Below are 14185 nucleotides of genomic sequence, written 5' to 3' on the forward strand. Positions count from 1 at the left end.
ATTGCTCTATCACTTTGACATAAATGATGAGTGTGAGATGAGCAGGTTTAGTGGAACTATGCGTGCTCGGTCATTTGCCTGGCAAACCGCTAATTATTGCAAGAGTCTCCCACGGCTCAACAAGACCGCAATCGGCGCGCAGTTTACAATGAAACAGTCGTTTTGTAAGAAAGTGCTGAGCGCAGGAGAAAAATAAATTACTCGCACTTTAAATGGCCCAGTTCTTAGTGCGATATTGTTCATCAGTAGTCAAAACGCGCCCCCGTTCTCACACATTTCAACTCATTCTCGTAGAGCCATTGCAGCTGCGAGAGGAGCGGAAGAAGACGAGAAGAATGAACGTCTAGCAATATAGAAGGCCGGAACTTTCTCTGCTTCCAAATTGCTCCCTACATAAATAACAGTTGCTACTACAAATCTGATTAGCTGACATTTTAATTTAATTAGAAAAGCATTAAAATTAATTAGATTAAGGAAATGAAATATGCAAGGGGATCAATTTTTATATGAATCGGATCATTTATTCAACAATTCAATGTGACATTAATTTTTTTTAGTAACTTTTCTCGAGATCTCTAAATTTTCATTCAAGTACGTGGAACTTAAAATTCTAGGAAATAACTATATAATTAATAGTTGAAAAAAACTGCAAGGGAGATATGAGTTCGAACGTATTTTCTGCCTGAGAAGATTAAAACCCTGACCTCCAGCTGGCAGCACGTGTCGGGAGCGACAGAAACGAGGTTGGTGTAAAGCAAGTTGCATAATCATTACGGCGTAAAAGTCTCAGACAAATTTTATATACTGTCTTTCATGAGTGATAATTGAAGCAATGCAACCACAGATAGAGAAGACAAATCCGCTAAGACTGCCTGAAAATATTTATAAAAAATTCATTCATTGTTTTAATATATAATTTATAAATAAACCCACCTCTATATTTTGAAGCGTGTCTACGTCCAAAATATTTTCCTTTCTGAAGCTCAGAATGGCAACTGCCAGGATTGGAAATATTTCTAGAGAATCGTAGCCTAAAACTACGTCCCATAAATCCAACAGTTGATCCGGTGGGAGGTGTCCAGAAAAACCACGCATTAGCCATTTGAAAACCACTTTAACCCTAAAATGAATCAATCAGTTTCATTTAATTCAAACCTTTTTGATCATACGGCTGAATATTGATTTGTTTGAAATGCGTCCAGAGCGTTGGCTCATGACGTTGGAGCAATCTTTCAAAAAGCAGGCAAAGCGACAGAATTCCTTGTTCGTGTGACGACACTTCATGAAGTCTGAACCAATACCGCATGTAAAAGGCTCTAAACGTGAAGTACAGGTTGATTGGTTCATCGTACATGTAGCAAAATGGAGTGGCTGGAAATGAAATTATTGTAGCAAGCAGAAATTATTTAAGTTTTAATTTATATCGTACCGTACATGCTGAACCCGTGAAAAGGAATAACTCCACTGGGAGGAAAGACAATGGAGTTCTCGAAAGAAGGATTTTTTCCTTTCAGTAAACCAGTTACTGGCGTGCTTGAGCTATTGTTGAAAATTTTTAAGACCTCTGTGTCTCGAGAAAAGCATAACATAATCTGGAATTTTGTAGATTAGGGCTAATTTTTCTACGATTATAATTTATCATTACTTGGTATAAGACGTCTTCAAATACGAAATATTGATCATCATTCGAAGCAGTCAGCTGCACATCCTAAAATGAGATCAAAAATTAGTTGCACCAGGAGGAAAAGTAGGAGATTGCGAGCGTTGGTGGCAGGAGGTTATGCAACCGGCGTAACTTCTGCGTTAAGCAGGCGGCCTTCTGGCAAAGAGCCAGAAAAATAAAATTATTTTAATTTTCATATGCAATAGCAGTTGATAAATCATTTGTTCTGCAATTTGCAATAATCAAAAAAGGACAATGCTACAGTAAAAATTCAAATTTTCTCCAAAATTTAAAGCGCTTTTTGTCCAACAGCGTATGAAACCTTTTAGGGAAACTCTTCGTTGTGAAATAAAATAGGATTTAAAGTAATGAGACAGTCCTCAACCGTTTGAAAAGCATGCTAACTTTGCAGCCACTTTTATTAAAAAAAGTTAGAGGTCAATTCAGGTCAAGTTCATGCATTCCCAGGATTTTGCAGTATCCCCTTTAAAATAAATTACAATACCTTTATCAGAAGTTTGTCAACGATCATGTCATACTGCAAAACGAATAGCTTCAGCTCTTCAAAGTGCTCCACGTGCTGAAAATTTTTAATTAATAAAATATAATGTACTAGAAGTTATATACATATACCTCCTCTTTTACTTGCGATCCAAGTACCTGTGCCCAAATTTTACCTCGCAAGCATTTCGGACAGCCTCGTTTGAGGAATTCCTGGGCCACAGGAGCATGATTGCCTGCAATTACTACAAAAGCGGCTGGCACGGCTTAATAAAAAAATCACTGAGCACTCAATTACCTTTTTCACCTAGTGCAATTCTCTCAGCCTCTAAATTCTGGTACAAATTGTTTTGGGCCGGCATATTTGGATTTACGCCCAAAAGAGGCTCTCCACGGGCTATTTCTTGGAAGAGACTTTTCTAAAAATATAATCGTTTGAAATTTTATTGGAATGTGTTGGATTTTAAAACTTACTAGTTCACTCAGAGTTTTCACTTTCAACGGAATCTGGCTGAAATCCCAGCTGCCTTCTCCACTAATTTCATGAATTTTATAATCTGAGTTAATGATACTGTAGATAATTACTCGAGGCTTCTGTGGTTTGGACTTCTAATCCAGAGAAGAACATCCAGAAAATCTTTAGGTGCGTACACAGGACGGTACTGACTCAAATCTTCAATAAGATGATTTTAAGTGTAACTCTTATTTATTATTTTAAATTTGTGTACCTATGTCATAGGTGCTGAGTTCAGTCCATTTTTCTGTCATCTCATCTTTGTCAGAGCCTGCCCGACACTTTGAAAGGACTTGATTCAGTTCTGTACACATCGATGTTAGTGATTTCTGTATTCTCTTTTCCCATTGGGCCTGAAAAATTGGTTCAAATTTCAGATTTTGCCCAATTCGTCGAAAATTTCAAAGGCTCATCAATAATTTTTAACTTATTGTTGTAATCTATCCAACAATGTGCATTAAATATTTCTCTTGGTGAAATACATCTTGATTTTATTCTATAGGGAGACAGTGCTTACTACTTGATTTTCCCAGAACTTTAGGTATTTTCTAATTTTAGAGAATACATATTTAATTTAATTTAATTCAGAATTTCCACTAACCTGCGCCTTCTTTAAAAACAGGATTGGTTCTTTAGATCCAATAACTGCCCCAGACGATGCCCGGCCTTGCGGACCAGGGTGTGCCCTGAGCCAGTGGAAAACCGTATTTCGCAACTCGACCTCCAGCCCTGTTTGTCGCATCGCATTCAGCAGACTCGGACGGAAATTTGAATTTGAAACGCAAGACGACGATACGAGCTTCTGCGAAAAACAGATTTACAAAAGCGTATTATAATTATTTGCTGAAATAAATACTTGCACTTCGTTGTAGAAGCCCCTGTACATTGGCATTTGGCGAATTTCCTCGGAGATCATCTGCGCTGTCAAATGAATGCTTTTGTCTTTCAAGTCGTCCATCATGTGCTTCGGTAGAAAAACAATATTTTGAAATTTGATTCACTGCTATCAATCCAGATTGGCCACACATTTATTAATGAAAACGCAGCAAGCTAATCGCCAGCGCTTGAAAAGTTTAGTCAATACGCGCTGTGTAACTATGACTACGATTCCGTTGAACCGGGGAATGCAGGAAAGTATATTTGGCAAAACACGCAAAACACTAATTTAAAAAGCTTTTCGACCATATATTTATTTTTCCGGTTACATGGGAAAATTTTGGAAACCTAAAAGTTGGGCCCAAACCCGCTGATTGAGCCCAATCGGACTAACACAAATTTTGATGTTTTTAGATCAAGGTAAATTTTTGTATCTTATCGAAATTTTGGATGTCTTTGAGCTCAGAATTTTTTTAAATGTGCCTAAAGGTTGTCCCATGATGTATTTGAGCTCGTGTGAATATTCCAGAGTGGTGTCCTTTTTAGTTTTTGAAGAATTACACTTAAAAACTCGACTTTTCATGTATATCAAATATTATCAACTAAAATCTCGGTTTAAACAATCAGAGTTCCAAAAACTGCCTACCGTTAGATTCATATTGACTTTCCCAAACCAGCTGAAGAGTTAATAGGGTGCTTTGTCCCCACGTCTCTTAACTCCTGTTACTAAATTCACATTAATACGCAAATATAGCGTTAATATTCGGCTTGTAATGAATTATGATTATTTAATTCTTGGCGCCTCCACTACACTCGAAGATTCCTCGCATTTTATTGCTGGCTATTAACATGTTTCGAATTTGCAGCCTCATTTTTACGACCCTCTCTGCGTTTCAGTGCATCGCTAGTTGCCGCTGTTTGCTGTTGGCGAATTAAAATTATTGCCAATTGCTTTATGGTCGTGCCCTTATTATGTGAACGCACACATGACACAAAATATCGCGCGCGGCTGTTTCCAATTTGGCTCAGTTTGTGCACGCTGCAGTAATTATGTCATTAAACTTGCACACTGCACACTGAAAATAATAAAATAAAAATTGGTACCGAGAATAATCTGCAGCAGCGCATATACTGACCTTGCAGATTTTACGACTTTTAATACTCGCTCGAACGTTAGAAGGTCGATGCCACTAAACAAAATTCACTACAGTTTGAGCCTGTCGCTTTGAGGGACGTGCAGCACAAATTCCGCGAAAAACCTTAAATTCTGCACCCAGGGTGTTGCGAAGGGGTGGGAAAATTACATGATTAGAGGCGCGCACATGCGTTAAAATTTTATGAACTCTAAGTGCAGCACTTTAGCTCAATGTTTTTTATTTTTTCATTTCAAAGCCACGGGCGAAACTGCCGCGGTGCAATTATACATTCCTTGCTGCGCGAATCCTTTTTAGCAAATGTACATAACCGTGCGCGTTTTGAAGATAATTATTACGTTCAAACTGAGAGATATTGCAGTGGCAATTCGATTCTTGTACTTGACGTTTAATTTATCGCTCTCTCAATTTAAAGGGCGCTTTTATTTCATCCTTAAAAATTTATGTATTGACCAAATGTTACTTTTGGCATTGTTAAAAGCCACCTCTGATTTTAATCTTAAAATTATCAAGACAGGAAGACCACATATGCGGGCATTCAATTGGTTTTATTTATTTGTGATTGTTTCCATCTGACACCAAATGCATGTTTTATTCTTTTAATTCAATAAATAAATAGCTCTTAAGTGTTTATAACACAATCCAATATGCATTTTAATTCGGTACGATTTGAATGGTATAGTTTATTGTTTGTGAAATATAGAAACAGTTTATCAACAATGTAAAATATTACAAACAGGACCAATGAACAGTTAAATTTCAGGTTATGCCCAATTTAGAGAAAAATTAAATGATTCTTTCGCATGATATCGATGGCTCTCGTCGTGATCTATCCAATGCTGTGCGTATTTTGAGGAAAACTCCCTAAGTTGTGAAATAAATCGTGATTTTACAGTAGAGAGACACTCTTGATTAGCATTTAAACTTTGAGCCGATTTTCTCAAAAACCTATACTGCAACCTGGGAAATTTTAATCTCTTCCCTCATTTTTAGGAAGTATTTCAAGTAGAGCAGATAAAAAGGATTTTTGATTTTTTTTAAATTTTCTGATATAAGATTACATAACAATGCGCTTGGATTAAAATTGCAATTAAAAAAATGCGGCTGTTGCGGTCAGAGCTTGCTAAAATTCAAATGAACACCTTTGACAGGTGCGCAAATATGATATGAAAGTGGTCAGATGAGAGCATAACATTTTAATGAGCCACGTGCCGAACGAGCGTGAAACCGAGTCAACGATTAGCATTGATACGGTAAATGTAAATTTTATTGCCTCTTCTGTGCATACGAATGCGGCTCGAAATTCACGAACCGAATTTAAACTAGTCCGAAAGTTTTATTATTAGTGGTTGAAATAAAAAGCAGCTTTCAGTTTGCTATTCGAGTTTTTCAAATGCTGCAGCTTTTTATTTATATATCAATCACGAAGAGGAAATTGATTTGGCTCCAGCTGCAAAGAAAACATCACCCGTTAGAAAGGAACGGAACTGCTGAAAGGGCAAGTGAGAAAGGAAAGGAAAAGTACCGGTCGAGTTGCACCCTGGAGACCAACAATGTCTGTTTTACGGACACAATGGATGAAAAACAGCGGCGGCGGCTCGTGTTCGTCGCGTGGGTCTCGATTTTCCTGGTGGTTTGGTTAAAAAAAAATGCAGCAGACGATTTCGGTGGAATCACCGTTACTTTTATTCACAAAGCTCATCCTCTGGGCAATGTGTACATACGCGCAGTCTGGCCCGAGCGACGGCGGCGTCTCGGCTCCTATTTAATTCTCTCACCTGCAGTGACGTCACGCACGCAGTTGGATTTTAACTTCTTTTCAGGCACCTACCCCCTCCAGGGTAGACGAGTGATGCAGGGGCAGCTGGAAGTTAAAATCAAGCCGGCCTCTCAGACACACTCGATTTTTTTTCTCTCCAGGCGTGTGCAGCGCCGAATTAAATTTTTTGTTTTATTTTTGTTAATTGATTATAAACAATAGTTAGTGTTTCTGCCAAAATCTCGAGACTTGAGAGTATTTATTAAATGTCTGTCGGAGCTTAGCAGAAATGAAAACACGTCAAATTCACCACAATTAACGCGCGGCTTCAGGTTTCACTCTGTTGTTATTAATACCCTTTTTCTTTCGTATAATTATAGGGAGTTTAGGCTGCCGCGTATTTGAATAACAAATATAATATTCACTCTTTGTGCGCCGAGGACGATCTGACATATCGCTTGACCTGAAAAAGGATCATCTTTCCTTTTGTCTAGAACTGAATCTTTGTCAGCGCAAAGACGAATCCTTCTGTTTTGATAGGGAACTCATTTTCATATCAAAATAGACATTGCAAAGAAAGATTCGGGGCCTTTATCATGTCAAGGAGATTCAATTGAATTTAGTTAAAAAATTAAAACAATTTTTTTTTATCATTTTACATTAGATGAATAATTTTGCATTTTTAACTGTAACAATTATTGGTCCTTTAAATCAGTTACCAGTGGAATTAAGCAAAAAACATCTCTATACAATGTGCAAACACCTAATCAGGATCAAGGTATGTGCAATTAAGTTTAAGAATTTCCAAATTTCTCTTAAAAATTAATCGAGTATTACTTGTCAACGATTTTCCCTTAATTCCCTAAATTGTGATATAAATCTTGATTTTAAAATAAGGAGACAATTGATGCTCACCGCATGATTAGCATGCTAATTTTAAATTCCTTTTTTCAGAAATTTAAATGTTAGTCGAAGAAAATTACCACATACTCAGCAAAAATATTATTTACCAAAGATAAATGTTTTAAAAATTATGTTTAAAATTCGACATCGAATAAAAAACAGTTGATAGCCACGTCTTTAAGTATTTACAATTAATCAAGTAAATATATCGGTAAGGAAAGAAACGGCGGCGAGTGTGATTTGAATGCACGCCGCGGCTGCGAAGGAAGGAGACGCGGCGGCGGCGGCGCGCGGGGAACGGACGGAGGCACTTTGGAGGCCTCGGGCGCACCACTGGCACGCGTCCTCAGACGTGCAGGCCGGGGCAGATGTTCCCAGCCAGCCAAATCACCTGCACCTATTCACAGGAGGCACTATTAATTCCGATTGCCGTCTGCAGTACCAACTACCAACTCGGCCGCGCCGTTCGCATTTATTGGGCGCGCGACGCAATTCCGCCAGACCAGATCCACTTATTCCTCAGCACTTTTTTCCTTTTTTTGTTTTCATTTATTTGCAACTTAAACCAAGACGCAATGCTCAAACATATATATTACTTTTTATTTTGTGACGTAATGAAAAGACTTGTTACTGCGGAGGATGAAGAGTCAGACTGGCTTCCAAATTGAAATAATGCCACGAAATTAATTGTGGTTTTTTCTAACATTCGATATTGTTTGATAAATGATTAAAATTTGCCAAAAGAATAGTTCCTGTAATTTTGGGTGTGCTAGATTCACGCCTCCGTTTACAAAGTAAAATATTAAAGAAATTTCCAACTGCCCGAATCGTTAATTAGTATATTTAATAAGAAAATTTTTCTAGGAAAAATGCGTGCAAAATTTAACGGATTGTTTTACAGTTGAAATTTTTTCCTAAGATAGTTTTAAATAAAGCTAGCTTCTTCGTTTTATATTATTATGCACATGAACTATTGCACACGATACAGATAAATTGATAATAGATCACACCATTATTAGTAAAGCTATACAGAAAGTTTGTAGAAAAATACTTTTTGCCTTGGCTCAAGCGTTTGCATGCTAATCAAGTGATCCGCAATAAAATCACTTTGAACCTAATAAATTGATGTATTTATGACCGACTGTGGGAGAAAGCAAATATACAAAAAATATCATTAGATGGTTCTGGCAAAAGTATTGATTAAGGGAACCACTTTTGAGATGATTCGAGTCAAAAGAAATATTATATTCAGTCTCCAAAAACATTCATAGGTCAAAAACAGCCCGTTCTCATTCTAAAGAGTATCAAAGCAATGGGAGATAGTTGAGCAGTTCGGGGATCTAATTCTGGCTGCCCTATGTCAGAGATGGCAAAAGGTATATATGGTTAATTTAGAGACCCGGCGCTGACTCGCCACTTGCTGGTTTTCGCACCTATCCAGCGGCTTTATGGACAAATGTCTGGCGTTTAAATAAAAGACCTCGGTCCGAGAAGACGAAATGATGGTCACATTGGGCCCAAGCTCCTTTGCGTCCACTTGGGCCCCATGTTATCCGCTCGGCGGTGTTATTGGTGGCCCGGGAAGTGCTGAGCAGAGGTTAAAAAATATATCAGAACTTCAATTCTTCTAGTCTAAAACAGTTATTTGGTCAATTTCCTACTCGTGGACTCTATTTTTAGTACGTACGTATTTTTAGTCACGTACAAAATATCCCAAAAATGCGATCAACATTAATTTACCATTTCTAAATCACGTCACGTCAGCTACAAGCTATACTCACACTTGTTCGGCTTTTTTGATGTCGGCAGACAACGTCTATAGGAGACATTCACCCCATCACCATGGGCAAACCCGAAGAAGCCTAGCCGCACAAGTTGCGAAATTACCGCGCCTAATGATAGCACGCACATGTGGTCATTAGTATTATCGGGTAATCGAAGAGCAGCTTCTATATTACTATGCGATGAAAAACGCTCTGCTAATTTTCCAGGCCGCGAGGGTAGCAAAAATCTGTGATTCTATGCGACGTGACCGTGCCTATAATTAGCGTAACATTTTAAGCATCGGGTATTAGCGCGCAGATAAACATAATTATTACTCGGGCACACGTGGGGCCTCGCGGAGCCGGCCAAAAATTTGCAGCATAGGCCTGGAAGCGTGAATTTTGTTTAACAGCCCTGTAAAATATACTAGAGATCATCCTTGTTGATATCGATTCCTCAAATCTAAAAATTCCTAGCCGCAAATTTACAGTCTTAATGATAACTGTCTGGACAAAATTTGTCCGGACAAAATTGAGACGTGCGGTGGAAAAGTTTTGCCGACGAGCGATTGCCATCGCCATGACTATATCAAGAGATAATGAGGTGCACACTATTGGAGTTAAGTGTATGCCAAAAAACACCAAGAAACTTTTATAATGCATTCTTACGCAAATTCTCTCGGGGGCAATAAAATATTTAAACCAGAAATAGTGTTATTATATGCTAATCGAGCCGTTTTTCAACCCTTTGTGTCGCTTATTTATGTGTGTCGTATTCCGCCCGAAGCATTTCCACCAAATAAATACATTAAAGCAGCTCTTCTGCTCGCATGCAGCCCTCTGCTCGTAAATTGCAGCCTCCCTATCTATATGCAAAGATGTAATTATGATACACACACACACACACAGACGTATTCCTCCCTTTTTTATTATTGTTCATCTGCTTGCTTTTTTCCGCTGAATCCGAGCGCACGCGGGCTCAAATTTAATTTAATATCCGCGGCGGCGGCAAAGAGAGAAGAAGGAAAACAACCGGGGAGGGTTCTTAGGCTCCTGACCACCTACAAAGCATTGGTAACATTATATAATATGCAATTTCGTATTTTAAAAGGCCCTATATAAATAAAGAGAAGCCTTTCATTCTTCTCTCCTAAATTGGACCACAAGAGTTGAATTGTCATTTTATTATACACTGCGAAGCGAAGGAACCCCCGGCTGTTCCCGTCGTTTTGTTTAGCGCATTCACATTTCGTATATACGCACGTAATTACCGCAGCCGCTCGCTGGGATCATTTTTCTCCAGAAGGTCTGACCTCGTGCCACTCAAATTGTACGTTTCATTTCCAACCGCTGCAATAATAATCGTGTAATAACGGCAAGCAATAATAAAATAATGAAATGAGCAGAGATGCTTTTTTGTCAAACGAAGCGTTCGATTGAACACACCGACGCCGCTCCGAAATTAAATGACGCATACGACTCTTTTTTTCAACACCTCTACAATATTAATTACCAGTAGAAATTGCAAGGTTTTTGAATTTCCAACGACTCTTTAATTTTTGTTGAAATCATGAAATTTAAAACCAATATCCCTTTTTAGGGGGCTTGAAAAAATATTGCGGGCGAATTTTCAAGCTAAGTTAACGTGGTCAAAACTGAGCGTTTTTTGGTCAGACCAAGAGTTGACCTAAATGCATGAATTATGAAAAATAAAATAAAATTGATTAGTGTCATTTTATTTACAAATTGCAATAATTTCAAAACGAAAACATTTTTTTTGGGTTTTTCTGAATTTATCATGTATCAACAACTAATTAAATGTCAAAAACTAGCTAACAATTTTTTATAAGCCTTTATAAACTAGTCTATATCAATTGCCAATTAGAAAAATCTAAGAAAAAATCGTTTAAATGATATAATTAGGAAATTATAGATTATAATGATGGTCACAAAAAATTAAATAAGTGCTATCGACCTTTGTTTTAAAAGGAAGACTCAACATCAGGCTCTATTAGAGCGCAATTCAATGTTAATTTTTGTAAACCCATCTCTCCTGTTTATTTCGCTGTGAGCGTCTTTGGGGCCGGCATGTCCGGTTCTCAATCCTCCGTGTCTCTAATTATGTTGCCAAGCCAGCTAGAGCTATGATAGTAATGTTGATCTTCATTGTACACCTCAGGCAGTCGCGTAAAATATTAGAGTACTCTTTTGAAAGGAGTTAACATTTTTAGTTTCAATTAAAATTTGAATACATATATACTAGTTTATTCCTGCTAGTTCGTTGTTTTGAATGAAAATAAATGTGGCTTAAGGTATAATTCTGATTTAATTAAGACAATTTTCACCAAATTTCGAGGAATTTCAGATGCCAATTTACGAACAAGTTAAAAGCTGTGTTTAAAAATATAATGATTAAAAGAAATAAAATGACGAACCCTGTAGAGCCGAAAATTTTAAGTATTATTGATCAATGAATTCTTCAGCTATGCATACAAAAATTAAATAAAAAGGCAAAACGTCATTCAAGATCTTAATTTCTGCAATATAATGTTTTGCGCTCTACAAGATGGCAAAATAAAAAATAAAAAATTTTTAAAATAATGATTTTAAATAACAATGCAGAATAAAAATATTCTACTGATTGTGAGGTATTAATACCACTGCCAGTTTTTTTAATCCTCCCCTACTACACTCTAATTTTCTTTTATGTGAATTTTATGCTTTACGGGCAAAAATGACACGAAACCTTGTCCTTGAGGCTGGATCAGAATTATTGGATTGTGAGAAAATCATATTCAAATATGCAAACACTTTGCACTCTGCATTAGAGAAACTCAGAGGCTGGAAGCTTAAGACGCAATTCGAGGTGGGAACGAGGCAGTTAAAATACGCAAAATGAGAATAAAAATACGACAGAAGCTGAGCCAACCCTTTGCCTGGAAGATGTTTATCGCGCAAATATAAAAGGCTTAGCAGTTGAACGAAAAAGGCAATTTAAGAAGGAAGAAGAAGCGGAGAGTGGCGTGAATCTCATTCCGTCCGCTGAGGGAGCTGGCTAAAAAAAGATAAGGCGAAATTGATACTTTCAGTCAACAAACGGGGGCATAATTCATATTTAATTTTTTATAGGCTTCCACCATAAAACGGCGAGTGAGGGTGCCGTAGGAATTCGAGAGATGAGATGATCCAACTCTTTTCATATAGTGGGAGTTTCGGCGTGCGTTCGAGGATCGCGTCCCGCGCGCGTTTTGAATCGAGGAATTCTGCCAGGCAGCCCGAGACACGCGGTGTATTTTATCAAAGGATTACGTGCCAACTCGGCGGCTTACTCGGCTGGATTTTAATGCCAGCGTTTTTATTATCATCCGCTGGGCAAATACAAAATAATGTCAGCTGAACGCAGTGACATTCATCAAAGGAGGCAGCACGTTTCGGATATTTTTTGTGCCCGCGCGTCCCATTGTGCATAAAGCATCAGCAGCTACTTTATTTATTAGCTGGCGAGTCTATACTTTGTTGAGCAGATGAGTTTTACTGCGCCGCGTTTACATTGTTGCTAATGCGGCTGAGCTTCCGTTTGAGTTCTGCGCCACTTTTTCCTCTCTTTTATTGCCGGCAGCAAAAAATCTTCCCTAGTGACAAATTGGCTTCACTTTGGGGCGGAAAGGGGGCCAAGAGATTTGAACGCTGGATCTTCAGTCTTCACACTTTATTTAAAGCCAACAAAAAATTAAATTATCACAATAATCTAATGATGATGGGATGTGCAAAAATTTTAATGATTTTTTTTAATTAGAAAATTTGTTCTTTGCAATTAACGATTTTGAGGGGAAATATGTAATTAATCGGTTTCTAAACGTCCAGCATTTTATTTATTTTGCCAAATACCGTCAGTGAAATAGCTGCTCGTTTTTTCCACTTGAAACGATAAATGATCGATTTCCCCAAGTAGTCCGCTGGAAAAATGACTTGATTTTTTGAAAATTCACTATTTTAAAATCGAAAAATAGTGGAAGAGAGCATAAGTGGGAATTCTAGAATGGGTTCATGGTTCCTTGAAAATTTAAAAAGAGATCGTCTCCTAAAGCAAGGGGGAAATGACTTATAATGAGTTTTCAGCTAAAATCTTCACTATTTTCGGTTTTTTCAGATATAATTAACTCTCATAATGCTTCTTATAAGTTCATAATGAAATTGTAATATAAAAAACGAATTGAAAACGAAAGACCAGCTGAACTAAACTTGCAGGCAGATGTTTTAGTTTCAAACAGCGACTTGCAAGTCTACTTTCAATGATCCAGTAGCAATTACTCTTTTTTGCATGGAAATCTGTGCATACTGCGAGTGAGAGGAATAATCTGCATAAAACACTATTTAGCAAACCTGCTCGCTCAATAGTCAACGAACACATGTACTCTATTTGTGCTTTCCTTTTTATTAATGAGCTACGAGTAACTCGGTATCCACCGTTAAGGTGCAATAAAACTTTGGCAAATTGAGTTATCTTTCATCAAAAACAAGTACATCTGGTTTTAGTGTGCGTGAACCTGTAATTGAAAAGCGATCATGATCATGCACGCAGCATCATGTGGGTCACTTTCATGACACTTCACTACAGTATATATCTCATATAAACATTTTATCCTGCATAAAAGATAATGATTTATTTAAAAAGGAAACAGCAAGATGATCGAAATAAAAGGGAAGTTATCTCGACCACAATTATTTTTTAACAGGACAGTATTTCATCCGTTAGAAAGGTAAATTAAATTATTCCTTCTTGAATTTTATTGATAGGAGAAGCAGAATTTCGCTCTTTGTAATGTCTTTTCATTCCAAAGAGCTTGTGAATTTTTGTACGGTGGAGTTGACAAGATTTCGTCATATATGTTTCCTTTTTTATCAATATAGTTGCTCAATCTCTATAATTCAAAATTCTCCATTAATTTAGTTTTGGAGGTAGAGTACTATCGATTCCAAGCCTGATGTTTTATTTTTCCTCGAAAATTTCCACACGTATATACAAAGCTTGGAAAATTTAGAATGAAACAA

General features: G+C 37.4%; 1 protein-coding gene across 1 annotated transcript; it reads right to left on the reverse strand.

Moving 5' to 3' along the window:
* Positions 1 to 550: 550 nt before the first annotated feature.
* LOC135946119 (TBC1 domain family member 19) lies at positions 551 to 3768 on the reverse strand. Its single transcript, XM_065494180.1, has 13 exons — positions 3535 to 3768; positions 3280 to 3480; positions 2893 to 3031; positions 2750 to 2837; positions 2639 to 2699; positions 2463 to 2583; positions 2297 to 2409; positions 2169 to 2243; positions 1646 to 1708; positions 1430 to 1592; positions 1170 to 1371; positions 934 to 1120; positions 551 to 872 (listed from the first exon to the last, which is right to left on the reverse strand). The coding sequence occupies exons 1-13, from the start codon at positions 3637 to 3639 to the stop codon at positions 798 to 800; spliced, it is 1593 nt and encodes a 530-aa protein (XP_065350252.1). The 5' UTR covers positions 3640 to 3768; the 3' UTR covers positions 551 to 797.
* Between the last annotated feature and the right edge of the window lie 10417 nt (positions 3769 to 14185).

The sequence above is a fragment of the Cloeon dipterum genome, chromosome X, assembly GCF_949628265.1.
Source record: "Cloeon dipterum chromosome X, ieCloDipt1.1, whole genome shotgun sequence".
NCBI lineage: Eukaryota > Metazoa > Arthropoda > Insecta > Ephemeroptera > Baetidae > Cloeon > Cloeon dipterum.